The 14,261-nt window shown below is 43.8% G+C and overlaps 1 protein-coding gene and 1 long non-coding RNA gene across 5 annotated transcripts in view; one reads left to right on the top strand and one right to left on the bottom strand.

Moving 5' to 3' along the window:
- LOC140476506 (pleckstrin homology domain-containing family G member 3-like) overlaps positions 1-14,261 on the bottom strand; it is a 199,576-nt gene that overhangs the window by 32,742 nt on the left and 152,573 nt on the right. For all 4 annotated transcript variants that reach the window (XM_072569241.1, XM_072569244.1, XM_072569243.1 and 1 more), the window contains 5 exons: positions 12,097-12,143; positions 11,700-11,850; positions 4,131-4,262; positions 2,758-2,940; positions 2,057-2,149 (listed from right to left, as the gene is read on the bottom strand). In XM_072569241.1, coding sequence (XP_072425342.1) covers positions 2,057-2,149; positions 2,758-2,940; positions 4,131-4,262; positions 11,700-11,850; positions 12,097-12,143 — 606 coding nt within the window. The remainder of the gene's footprint in view (positions 1-2,056; positions 2,150-2,757; positions 2,941-4,130; positions 4,263-11,699; positions 11,851-12,096; positions 12,144-14,261) is intronic.
- LOC140476507 (uncharacterized) lies at positions 3,678-7,512 on the top strand. The gene is made up of 2 exons (XR_011960495.1): positions 3,678-3,831; positions 6,933-7,512. It is a non-coding gene; the product is annotated as an uncharacterized lncRNA (long non-coding RNA).

The following is a 14,261-nucleotide window of genomic DNA, read 5'->3' as shown; positions in this document are numbered from 1 at the left end:
CTTCCCTCCCTAAGGGCATTGTGGGTCAACCCACAGCAGGTGGACTGCAGCGGTTCAAGAAGATAGCTCACTACCACCTTCTCAAAGGGTAACTAGGAATGGGCAATAAATGTTGGCCAGCCAGTAACGCCAAGTCTCACAAATGAATAATAAAAAAAATCAAGTGATGTTCTTTTGGAGGGATGGTATACTGCAAGTTTGAAACGTGGAGATGAGCAAAACGACTTTAGCATGAATATTCTAAAAAGGTGGTTGGGAAGTGTGATAAGGTGGTTAACAAACTAAGAGTTACTTGAGCTTTTAAAACAAGGACGCAACTACAAAGATAACAGCAGAACCATTTTTTAAAAGTTACTGATTAAGCCTCAGCTGGAGTACAGTCTGGGCACCAAATTTCAGGTAAAATAGGAAAGACTTAGAACTGATGGAAGCAGCACTGCCTGCAGGTTCCCCTCCAAGCCACTGACCATTCCGAATTGGAAATGTATCGCTGTTCCTTCAGTGAGATTGGGTCAAAATCCTGTAGTATAGATAATGCACCTACACCCCACGGACTGTGGTTGTTCAAGGCAGCAGCTCATCACCACCTTTAAAAAGATATTTTGGAAAGAACAAAAAATACTGGCTTAACCAGGGATGGTGCTCATCATTAGATCCTTAGTTCCAGACTTGCACTGAATTCAAATTCCACCCATCTGTCCTGGCGGGATTCGAACATACCTGGGTCTCTGGATTAACAGTCCAACGATAATACCACTGGGTCACTGCCTCCGCTTGTTTGTTTAGTAACTCATCTCCTTTCCCCTGTCTCAGCAAATATCCTTTGGTACCTTCACCCACCAAAAAAGAATGTTTATCTCAGTCAATTTAACCCTTTAAACACTGGCATAATTAGGATCCATCTGTCTTACAGTCTCTCCAAGGTGATGGGAAATGTAAATGATGCTTCAACTCTTGCTGGAAGATGACAGCATCCCGAGAAATGCACGTTGATGCTGCGCTCAAAAGCGATCCGTATCCCTCATAGTCGTCGTCCTTTGACTGAAGGTGTTGATCTGGTAACTTAACCCATGACAGATCAATGCCTGTGTGTGATTCCAGTATCGAGATTGCAAGGATCAGCTGAAACACTGCTCTGTGGCATTTGTCCATCTAACAGAGATGGGGTTGTTGAACACTGAACAAAGAACTTTCTTGAATACAGAACATTTCAAAGTATCAACATTGCAGTGGTGTCAGATATACAACAGCCAACTGGTGCAGTAAAAGGTCCCTCAAACAGCCATCAAACAAAACAATCGATCGCACTCTTGAAAGCTCCAAACTGACATGCAGAGTGCAAAACGATATTTTTTGGGGGTGGTATAGTTTCAATAGTGTCTTTTGTGAAGAAATGATTTCTGACATGACCCCTGAATGGCCTTAAGGTTATATCCCCTTCTTCTAGATTCCTGGACTGTGTGAGATAGTTCTTCTACCCTTTTAAGCCCTACATTGATTAGATCACCTTAACCATCAACACACAAGGAAGTACAAAGTCTCAACTGTGTCTGGCCCGACCATATACCCTGCAGACGCAGTCTGGGTCTATTTTAATGCCTGGTTTAGCATCACACTAGGCAACTCTATAATCTCTCTAGGAGGAGGAAAAAGGAAGGCCAGTCCAAAGCAAATATTAATTGTGTTTTATTGAAACAGGATACGAAATATACTCAAAGTTCTGGGAAAAATTCCTGCTCTCCACAAAACTTGCAAAATTTTTCTTTTAAACATCAGTGGTGTGGAAGCATTATGGGAAAGAGGGGTTTAAAAAAAAAAGACTTAACTTGGAAGCTACACAATCACACAGAGTAAAGATGAAATTCATTACATGTCTGTGTATGCGTGCCTCTGTGTGTGCGTGCGCATAACTGCACATGTAGCGGGCAAATGTCAACATCAGAAATTTTGCTCACAATCACACCACAATCACATCACAATCACATCACAATCTAAGACAAGTGGAAGGGACGGTCTGAGAGTTGCTATCACTCTCAAAGCATTGCTAGTTTCATACCTGGACAGTGTGCTGCTGTTTTGGGTTCTTGTAATGAGACAGTCCGAAGCAGAGAGAGTCTCTGGTGCTTTCGATTAACATCAGTGCGGAACACTGTTAGAAAAAGAGAGAGAGAAAAAAATCTATTATAATTCAAAACCAACATTCAATTTCCAGAACCAAAAATAGAAATTGCTGGAAAAGCTCATCAGGTCTGGTGGAAAGAAGTCAGAGTTAACATTTTGGGTTGAGTGACCGTTCCTCACAACTCAATTTCCACCTCAACGTAAGCTAGATGTACAAAACCACTGTGCCCACTCCAGGGAATAGGGTGGAGCTTTGAACAGACACCAGCATGTAATGTCTGTTCAAATGCTGGCTCATCCAGATCAGGACCTCTGAGTAAATTGGTCGCCACTGGTATCCATTGCTGACATTAGCAGCACTTAGCCTCAAAATTCCTGTCTTCATGTGGGTCAAGGTTTCTCCTGCGTTAGTAAAAAAGCTGCACCGCACAGCACTGAGTAATGCTCTGCATAGGTTCCTCACATCTCAACAAGGCAATTCGATTCCAGTCTGTACCTCACTCCCAGGCATCCATTATTCCATATATAAACCATTTGAACCCCTTGATTATATCCTAGTCTATAACTAACTCCTAGGTATCAGTTATTTCAAGGTGTCTTTAATTCCTTCAACTTATCTGTAAACATGTCAGGTACCATAATATGGGTCTTGTAAATGAAGTGCTCTCCTCTTTTCTTGGCCAGCAGTAGAACTTTGTCAAACAGGAATAAAGTGCGTTCGTTTTTGGCTCGGTGTATCCGGAATGTTCCTTCCAAGACCAGCTCTCCGTATGTTGTCAGATCTGGTCCATTCCAATTGATCAGCAAGCTCTGTACCTCCTGGGAAGACAAACATGAAGTTCCTCACTCTTTAAACATCTGTCACACAAGCAGAATATGTTCAATAGCAACAGGGCCACCCAAACTATGTATCCCTATTCCACACCCCACTTCTACCAAACATTAGAAGGGGGTACAGTCAGTAACACAGGGTGCTGGTGGTGGTGGAGGGATGCGTATTTACTGAGTGGCAGTGTGGGGCAGCTGGATTAACATCAGGAGAGATACAGTCAGTAACACAGGATGCTGGGAGAGAGGGGGTTACTGAGTGACAGCGTGAAGGAGCTGGATTAACATGAGGAGAGATACAGTCAGTAACACAGAGGAATAAGGATTACTAAGTGACAGTGTGAGGTAACTAGATTACTATCAGGAATAATTAGTAACACAGACGGCAGGTTTACTGAGGCAGCTGGCTTAATGGCAGTAGAGATGCAGTTTTATTTTCAAACAATGAAGTGATCTGAAAAAACAGATAGCCTCATTAGGAACAACTAGTTAATATCAAAGAATGGCAAATGCACTCAGCTTGCGGACTGCACTTTGTGTGATTGACATTTTTATTACCTAATACTGTCATTTCTTTGAGAAAATGTTCTAAATGCCTTTGAGCATACCTACACAAAATTGAGAACTGTGAAGTGGATAAAGACTTTTTGTCATTGATAATGTGAATACCTGTGAGCTGAATGAGTAAGCCGAGAAGCTTTCCACAGTAAATTGCAAAACTTGTTATGTTAATTTCACAAGCATTTAAAGACCTACCAAGCTTGCCAATGGCTCCCTGGCTTTGTACATGGTGGATACTGGGACCGCGACCATGGAGAATGCGTGGAGATATGGAAGACATTGGAGTCAGAGGGATATGGGGTTCATGAGAAGGAGTAAAGGGTGAGTGGGGTTTGAATACCTGCTTGTCATGACTATAAGTGGCCCAATTCTCCAGTGAATGGACAAAGGCCATCCAGCATGTTGGCCAACCCCTTCAACTGCCTCCATTACCATCTCAGTAGCTGGTTTTCTCTCAAGGAGAGTTTGGAGTTGTGGACTCCACTTAAAAATCTGTCCTGCAATCAACAATACAGGAGGATAGGAATTGGATTGGTGGGACAGTGAGAGACAAAACTGACCCACTTTGTGTATGAGTGAAAGACTCAGTATAGGTCAACCCTGATGGAGATGTTAAATACCTGCAGTCGGATAGAGTGCTCATGTTTCCTCTTCATGTCATTGATATACCAGGCCACGCCTGTCATGGTGTCTATAGCTTCTTCAATCACCTCATAACCCTCCTGACTGGCATCAAAGTGCTTTGCTATTTCCTGCAAGGAACAAAAGATAGAAGTGTAGCTAGGATTGGAACGGAGAACCCCTCTCCACCATTCAAACAGATAATGTTGGTGTTGGTCCAGAGAGGAAAGTCTGATCCAGGGAGCATTTATGGCAGGGTGGAAGTGGACAACGTAAAATGGATTGGTGCCCAGCTTTAGCACCTTCCCAGCCCACCACCAAGGTCAGGGTAGATGGGGACGGGTCACTAAGACTGGCTGTCCGCCTTCCATATTTAAAAGGCAGAAGTCACACAAAATGTGATTTCAATAAACCCATTGGACTATAACCTGGTGTTGCGTGACTTCTGACTTTATCCACCCCAATCCAACACTGGCACCTCCACATCATCCATATTTTTAAAAATAACTCACGTTAAATCGAGCTTGCTAACAAGATAACTGACCTCAACAATACACAGCTTACACTACAGTATGTTTGGCATTGGGACTAATGGAGGAATTGGGGAACCTTCTTTCAAGTACTTAAAAGGATAGGTAGATAGAAATTTGTTACTTGTATTTGGGAAAATACAATAAGGTATGTACAAGTTGCCACAACTAACAGCGTTATTTAGTATATAATTTATATATTTTTTAAAAAAGGATAGAGTTCAAACCAATATCAATTTTGTTCATTCCATGCTCTCTCGGTTTCATGAATTGGCCACTGAAGACCGGGGTGTGTTCAAATGCTGAGAGCCGGAGGCCTGCCTGGAAGGAACGGTGGGATACGCTCATGTGGTGGGGCATCCTCCCAAAAGATCATAGCCCACACTTAGTTTCTTACCCATCTGCTCCCCAATACCCACATGCCAACCAACCCCACCCTAAGCCCACCCAATGCACAAACTTCTCTCATATGGGGGATCCATGGGGTCTTCTGCTTGATGCAGTCTCACATCATCCACTTATGGCAGCCCCACTCTGAATCTATACAGTCCACCCATAGTGCACCATGGCCACTTTCCCCAGCCATGGGCTTCTCTTCTAGTGGCAATAGGGAAGGAGAGACCACATCCTACTTGCACCATAGAATTCTACCCTGGACACAGGAATCGAACTGATAACATTCTGACTGAGAGATGATCAACTGCACTCCAACTGACACTGCCAAAGGTTACTCTGACCTGTCTTCATGATTTAATCTATTTTAGCCTCAGCATACTGTGGCAAATGTGTGCTGCACCACCTCCAAAGACAATGTCACTTTCCCTCATTCATCTACATGTCACTGATCTAGAAACACAACTACTGTAATCAGCAGTCTGCGGGAAGCGGCTCCAAAATTGGAGCAGCTTGGAAGCAGTCTAGTGGGTTGTAGCACTGAACCATACACACACACACCCACACACACACCCATTCTTGGGAACATTGGTATCACTGGCAAAGCCACCATTTGCTGACCAACCCGAGATGCGGAAGGTGATGGTGAATCTGCTTCTTGAATGACTGCAGGTCTTGTTGCTAATGAGTGGCTTGTTCTGCCCAATACAGAGCGATATAAGGGATATCCATGATGGGGAGGGACTGGGGTCATAAATGTCTATCAGGGAAGGAAATCTGCTGTCCGTAAGCAGTCTGATCTGCACCTGACTCCAAGCCATTCAATTGCATCAGCAACAGAGAAGCTGAGAAAGAATAGAACTAGATGGACAACATGGCCTCAACCTTGGCCCAGTCAGCCCTGAAAGGTCCTCCTCACTGTCATCTACAGACTTGTGCCAAAATCGGGAGCACAGACCCAAAGACTAATCGAGTAACAACCTGACCAGGGCATACTCGATAAATCAGGTTTCCTGTCTCACACTGTCAGTATATGTCCCTGGCTGTGTCCTGACTCACTGACAAGGCAGATCCATTACAGCTGATGGCACAGTGGTATACAGTAGATAGACTGTGCCCCCAGAGTCCTCAACATTGCTTCAAATGCCTTAACTCACTTGGCATCAGGACAAATAGGGGCAAGGGACCTGCTGACCACCATCCACCAGCTGGTGAACCAGTTCTCCTCAGTGTCAAGCATCACTTGGAGGAAGGGCAGAGGGTACCAAGGCACAGAAACTGTTCTGGGTGGAGAATGTCACTTTGCATCAGAGATAGTAGTCTTCAGCCAACTCAATTCACTCAGCGTCATATCAAGAAACGACTGAAGACCCTGGATCCAGTAAAGACTATAGAACTGCGACAACATTCCAGCTGTAACACTGATACTGTGGGCTCCAGAACTAGTCACACTCCTAGCCAAGCTATTCCAGTACAGCTACAACATGGGCATCTACCAGACTATCTGAAACATTGCGTTATTGCATTTTATTTTGCCTTATTTTTAATTTTGACTTTGGAACGTGACACAGCACGTTTTCCATCTCTTTCTGTGAAAGCGTGCCTTCTTTTTACCAATTACAAAGTGATCATTTTCCCTATGTTTGGATTTAAACAACAAAAAAAAACTTGGAAAAATAAACGTAAGGCTTTGATTTAATTGGAACCAATTTTAAAGGTCTGAAGATTCACCCATTTAGAAAAAAAAACGAATCAGTCTGAAGTCTTTGGCACAACTTGACTGCTTTATTTCATAAATGTGCCAAGTTTCCAGCCAATAATATTAGGAAAAACAAATTGGGCAATTGGAGAAGCTGACTTTCATATTTTCCTTCTTAGAAAACACTGTGCTCAAGAACTTGAGCTCATGCGCTCATCATAATCCACTAATGGGTACTCTTCAAAGCATCATTCGCCACGGCAACTACAGGGGGAGATGGGCGAAAATGCAGCCGTTGTCTACTTCAACAGGGAAGGATGCGTGGACTTTGAATCTTAAATACAGGTTGTGCTCCTAAATTGCGCGTTTTGTCAACACAATTTAGCTGTAATGCAATTGGTGAATTGGGGAACGATTTTTTAAAAACGCAAACTCCTGTTGGCTATTTACGTGATTCCACTCCCGGCAATAGGTATCCCGGTACACTGAGGTCTGGTCTTGCGTCCAGATCACATGGTCAGTTGACTCACGCAGTCCTGAACAGTGCTGTACTCCGTAATTTTCGGTCCTTTTTTGTTTGCAAATCTCACTGTTTTCCATGAATATGGAAGGACAAAGTTGCAAAAATATAGCTCCGTACTGCACAGCACTAACTCAGCAAGCTCAGAAACCTTTTCAAATTACCTTCCAGGTTTTCAGGGAAAAGAAAGCGTTAAATGTATTGTGTTATTTCATTAAAGTATCTCATTTTAAGATTTACTTAGACTGTGCTATTGTTTGTGTTAAGCTAACTTCTACTTTTGTTACAATTTTTGCTGATATTTTTGGTGGTCCACCCCCTAACCCTATTTTTCCTCAGAGGCCTCGTTATTTCTATTGTGGAATTTTCAAGACTGCAACTATTGCATCACAGAGGAACAGACTGTTCTTGCTATGGCTGACACATTTTCCCACATCTGTAAAGCTTAGTGGACAAGGTCGCTCCCACCAGGCAGGGACTTCTTAGCTGCACCAAACATGTCCCGGGACGCCAAGGAAACAAAGGGAAAAGAGGGAGTCACCGCCGGTACCAACACCAGAGACTGCCCAGCCCAAGGGAGGGATCACTCAACCTCATAACAGGGCTAGAGCGGGCTGTCAATTGTCTCCACAGCACAGCCACTCCCAGGACCTGTAACTTCGCTCGGAGTGATACGGAGTCAGCCTGAGCAAGGTGAGTGCGGTGTTCCTGAAGGGATAGAATCATAGAATCCCTCCAGTGCGCAAACAGGCCCTCGGCCTAACAAGTCCACACCAACCCACCAAAGAGTATCCCACCCAAGCCCATTCTCCATTACACTACCTTTACCCCTGACTATTGCACCTAATCTACACATCCCTGGACACGGTGGGCAATTTAGCACCTAACCTGTACATCTTTGGACTGACAGAGGAAATCGGAGCACCTGAAGGAAACCCACGCAGACACAGGGAGAATGTGCAAACTCCACACAGACAGTCGCCAGAGGCTGGAGTCGAACCTGGGTCTCTGGCGCTGTGAGGCAGCAGTGCTAAACACTGAGCCACCGTGCCAGGATGAGGCAGCAGCAAATGAAGCAGACCGTCCCTCCTTCTCTTTCTCTTTTCCACCCCCTCCCCCGTCTTTGATGGCTGCCCAACTATGAGACTATGCCAAACAGCAGCCTGAAGCTAGTCTTCCTTTTCTGCTGTAGAATAGGAAGTCAAAATATGTAAAACAAATCCTGAGAGGGTTTTCTGGAAAGTAGGTTGCCATTATCGAATCTCTGTCCCCACGTGTGAATTCAGTGTCAGAGCATATCAACATTTTATTAAGGCAGTCATTGTCTGTACAGTGTTATCAATCAATAATGGGGGACTTATATATTGAATTAAGAATATTGCACAATGCTTCTAAAATGGAATTTGAGCTCACTTTCTTTCATAGTCATGGTGGGGCCACTAATATTCCACGCTGCATATAAATCAGACAATGCTTATACCCAAATGCCAACAATGGGTATTTTTGTTTTGCTAGGATCATTCAGTGATTGCGAGGTGAATTGATTGATGCATCTTGAAAGGGAGAAAATAACATGTATTATTGTGGTGTTGCTGGAGGCTGGGAATAAGGGGCTCAGAAATGGAAGCACTCGGGCCTATAATTTCTCCCTGCATAAAGAGAGATGGTTGTGGTTCCTGCAGGCCAATCATTTCAATCCCTGACACCTACTTCAGGACCTCCTCAGAGCAGTGTCTTAGGCCCAACCATCCAGAGCTGCTTCAGCTATTATTTCCCACCATCATAAAGTCAGAAGTGGGATGTTCACTGACGATTGTACAGCGTTGAGCACCATTCACAAGTCCTCAGATAGTGAAGCTGTTCATGTTTCAAATGCAACAGGATCTGGACAATATTCAGGTTTGGGATGATCAGTGACAAGTGTCATTCGTGCCACAGACGTTCCAGACAATGACCATCTCCAACAAACGAGAATCCAATCATTGACATTCAATGGTATTAACTTAGCTGAATCTGGGGTCTCCCATTCATCAGAAACTGAATCGGAATACTTAAATAAATATTGCAGTGACAAAAACAGATCAGAGACTACAAATTCTGCACCCCAATGCCTTTTCACTATTTAGAAGGCACAAGTCAGGAGTGTGATAGAATACTCTCCATTTGCCAGGATGGGTGCAGCTCCAACAATAATCAAGAAACTTGGCACCATCCAGTCCAAATCAGCCTGTATGTTTGGCACCACATCCAATACTTAACATTCACTCGCTCCACTGAAACACAGTGGTGCCATTGTGTACAATCTCCAAGATGCATTGCAGTAATTTGCCTAGGCTTCTCCAATGGCACCTTCCAAAGCCATGACCTCTGCCAGCTGGAAGTTCAAGCCAACAGATACATGGGAACACTGCCACTTCCAAATTACGCACAAATCTGACTTGGAAATATATCACCTTTCTTTCACCGTTGCTGGTTTAGAATTGTAGAATTCCCTCTCCAACCATATGTGGGTGCACCTACACACTAAAGACTGTCACAGATCGAGAAGGCAGCTCACTACCATCTTTTCCAGGGCAATAATGGATAACAAGTGCTAGCCTTGCCATTGGTGCCCACACTGAAAAAAAAAGTCTTCTTAGGTTGTCATTTCTAAGAACTCAACAGGCCAGACCCAGTAGCACAGCAAGCTTCCTTCCCAATGACCCAGTTGGGTTTTTGTGAGAATCCAGTAACTTTCTGGTCATAGACGTCGACTGCACAGATAAAGGCCCTTTGGCCCATCAAGTCAAAAATCACTTAACTGTTCCAACCCCAGTCTTATTGAAAACCAACGCGTGACTTTCACACTGAGAATCTGAACTGGCTTCAGGAAAGGCAGAGTTTCTGGTGCTAGGGGCTGGCAGGGTGTCTGAGCTGGATTGATCCAAGCACTGTTGACATATAGAGAGTGAAGAGCATGGTGCTGAAAAAGCACATCAGGTCAGGCAACATCTGAGGAGCAGGAGAATCGATGTTTTGGGCGTAAGCTCTTCATCAGGAATGAAGAGCTTCCTGACGAAGGGCTTATGCCCGAAACCTCTATTCTCCTGCTCCTTGGATGCTGCCTGACCTGCTGTGCTTTTCCAGCACCACGTTCTCGACTCTGATCTCCAGCATCTGCAATCCTCACTATCTCCTAGTTGATACACAGAGTGAGCCCTGTATTGGACAGGATGGAGGAGTTAGCATGGGCATCATCCAACAAAAGGCAGGTATAGCATGGGGAATGATTGGGAAATCGGTTTAAGAGTGGGATCCTGCATGGAACCCTCCTTGAGCACTTCCTGAGGGTCAAGACAAGATCTTGGTGACATTCAGAGGAATGAACTCCACGCTTTCAGGGGAGAGAAAGACCCTGCATTTCTCTAGTGCCTTACGCAAGGTCAGGAATTCCTTAAGCACATTACAGCCAATGAACACCTTTGGTGAAATGTAGTCAGTATTTCCACAGCCAATGTGTGATCAGCTGTTTCAGTCTTGTTTGCGGAGGGAGAAAGGCACTGGGAAAACCTCTCTGCCCCTATTCAAAAATAGTTCAATGGAGTTGCTTTGCACCCAGGTCTTTTTGACATCAGCATCTCTGTTGGTGCAGCCCTCCCTCGGTATCATACTTGGAGTATCAGTCCCAATTACCTGCTCAAATTCTGAGTGGGCCTGAAATCATAATCTCTAATTCAGAGGCAGTGAGACACACAGCTTGAGAAAAGGGAACACCATTTATACTTGAGTAATAGTCGATCTCATATAAACGTCGACCCCTTATTTACGGCCAAATACCCCGGAATTTTCCATGCATCTCGTGTAAAATTCAACCCTACTTCTTCACACAGATAATAGATCAACATTTATGAGTCAGTGTGCCAGCCGTCATGTCCCACTCCAGCTGTCCAGTCTGCTGGTTGTTCCATTCCGCTCCTGGTCTTCCCGTCCGCTGGCTGTTGTGTTACACTCCGGAGTTTTCAGAATTACCGTAATTCATTTTTTAAACTTATTCGTTTAGAGATCAATTGGGTTTCTGCTAATGATAGGTATGAATTTTGAATGAATGGCATGAATTTCAGCCCCTCAAAAGTAGTATCCATAAATTTCATAAATTTAATCAATTCCATAATAATAATAATAATAATAATAATAATATAATCGTAATAATCAATTCCATAAATTTAACCTTAAAAAAGTAGTCAAAGAAATTTGACTATTTCTCGAGTATATATTGTAAATTGAACAATATGGTCTTATCCCAATATCAATCTGAAATAGATACACAAAGCAGAACCATTGTCTAGCACTGCCCTCATGTAGGTGTACACGTTTTCTGGACTGCTGTCCACCATAATTTGGGGTTTGAGCCCTTGCTCCTGTATTCACCCAGCCACTACGGTCATACCTGCAGCAGCAGGTGGTACTTGAGGATCCGCTGAACTGGCTTCAGCAGGTAAGAGCCCAGGGGGAGATTGCGCTTTAGAGTGGACTGACGCTCCCTGAAGAACTTGGCCAGGATCTTGTTCCTCATGCACTCGGTCAGCGCTGCCACGGAGCTGCGGGGAGGAAAGAGGAAGAGATGCTTTAATAGAGAAACAAGAAATTGGCACAAACACTGTTGAGGATAGCAGCTAAAAGATAAGGGCTGGTGATGCAGGAAGATGGAATTTAATAGTGCACAGTGCAAAGAATTGAGGAGGTCATTTGACTATCAAACTAGTGCCAGTATTGTTACACAGCCCCACTGTGCAAATTACTGAAATAGATAAACAAGGTGATCATTTGGACAGAAGATTACTTACTTGGGGTAGTTGGTACAGTATTGGGTGTAGATATCAAAATCCTGACTCTGCAACAGAGAAAACTCTATGAATTGTATGGCCGGTGAACTGTAGGAAATCTAAACCAGTGACCCCTCCTGTCATCCCTACTTACCTAACTCCTGTTGGCTTATGGTCAAGATAGAAGCATAATAATTTATACAATGATACTGGCTCAAACAGGTTTGCACCAGGCGATGTGCTCATGGGTAAGGAACACTCAAAAGCAGACTCCAATTCAGCTCTTAACTAACATCCAAGTGTGGTTCTGGAGTCTTGGCTCTTGTCCATAACAACTGAGTACCGTAAGGCAGAATTCTTACAACAAGTGGGATTCGGTGCATGATGAATAGGAGATATGGAACATACAAACTAAAAGTCACTGGACAGAAAAAGGTTGAATTCTCCATCAAGCCTGCCCACTTCATGTTGTCTATCCCTCACAAGACATGAAAAGCAGAATGAAACCTTTGGTCCAATAATGAGGGAAAACCTGACACATGATAAATGTAGCAGGTGAGAGAGGAATATGGTTCCTAATACTGTTTACCACTGGAGTTTGCCCCACTGCTGTGGACCAAATAACAGAATTATTGCCATAGATGGCAACCCCTTGACCACTGTATCAGGCGACCATCACAATGGCCGAAAATGAACTGAATGGACTTAGAGTGATGAACGAAAAACCTCTCAATGTTCTTGAATCAGGACTTCCCAAAGCGAGGGGTTGGGATCCCAAGTTGGGTCATAAGCTTCAATTTTAGAGTTCCCAGCACAGAGGCAGCAATAGCTGCTGTGCAACTCAAACCCTTCTCCTTTCAGCTCACCCTTTACTCCCCTCCACTCCGCTTCGTGCTCTCACAGAGAGTTCACGACAATTTCCAAAATGGGGTCACAGTCAAAAAGGAATTTGAAAAACCCTGTCCTAAATATTGATGGTTCTGCTTCTTTTCGCCACTAAGTAACTTGGTTACAACCCAATGACTGAGATATGATTGACTGTTCCCACTGTTGTAGTCCTGTAAGATCTTTCCAAGTACCAGGAGACTGTTTAAAGAGAAAACAGTGTCAAAGCTTGGTCCATAATGTGATAAATGATGTTTTTACCCAGTTGGGATTTGGTTACAGGTTTGTACGTCATATATCAAGGTCAGGAAAGTAGGTGACTACCTATGTTCACGGTGTTACCATGGATCTGACTGTGTCATTGTGTTTATCTGATTGTGTTACCCTGTTGTTTAGCTTAGCCTGTGTAATCAAACTTGTCTGCAACTCTCACATTGCATCAAACCCAGATCCATTCTCAATTCATTTTGCTCATCAAGTTGAGCAAAATATGTGCCAGAAACACATCTACCTAGCTATGTACTAGCTAACATTTCTGATGGAGATTCCAGTACTTACTCGCCTTTTGATGGAACACTGTGCAAGTCACTTTACTCTGTATTTAAACCCTTGATGTACCTGGTCAGGAAGTGTTCTTTCAGACAGTGAGGTCGCTGCTTTAGCGGTCTTGACACGGTCTCCACCCCCTCACCACCTTATTTTTCTATTTGTGGAATGATGTGCAATATTTTATTATATCCATGATAATAAATGAATGCAATTTGTAGTTTCATGGTACAAACCTGTTCATCCTTGATAAGGGTGGGCTTATCTGTCAACAAGTTTCCCATTTGTACAGCTTGGATTCTCTTACAGTGTCCACTTTTTAAAATTGTAGTCCCTGTGCCCATTCAGGGCAGTGAACATGGGAAATTGGAAGGAGTAGAGGGGAAACCTGAACCCTGAGCTTCTTGTCAAGCTATAAGGATGGTACTTACTGCATCTCAAGACTTTCTCCACCAAGAAAGTATGGTCCAGGTCAGAGAAGGACAGTCTTGATCAGGCTGTGCATGCTCCTCATAGAACTATCTTCAAACCAGCCCAGAATACAGTGTTGAAGCCCACTGGCCCCACTGCACACACCTCCTGGCTGTCCATGCTTAGAGTGTAACAACAACGTCAAATAAAACAGCAGAGAGGCTTCTAAACCAGACAGAGCACCACTTGAGGGAGATCATCTCCCTCATGAGTCTTGGGCCCTCACCACAGCCTGCAGTAGACAACAGTCAGGATTCAGACAGACAATGGGTTAAAAAGTGTGC

The sequence above is a fragment of the Chiloscyllium punctatum genome, chromosome 4, assembly GCF_047496795.1.
Source record: "Chiloscyllium punctatum isolate Juve2018m chromosome 4, sChiPun1.3, whole genome shotgun sequence".
Classification (NCBI taxonomy): Eukaryota; Metazoa; Chordata; class Chondrichthyes; order Orectolobiformes; family Hemiscylliidae; genus Chiloscyllium; species Chiloscyllium punctatum.
Note: the sequence above shows the minus strand (reverse complement) of the source record. Positions and strands in the feature narration are given on the sequence as shown.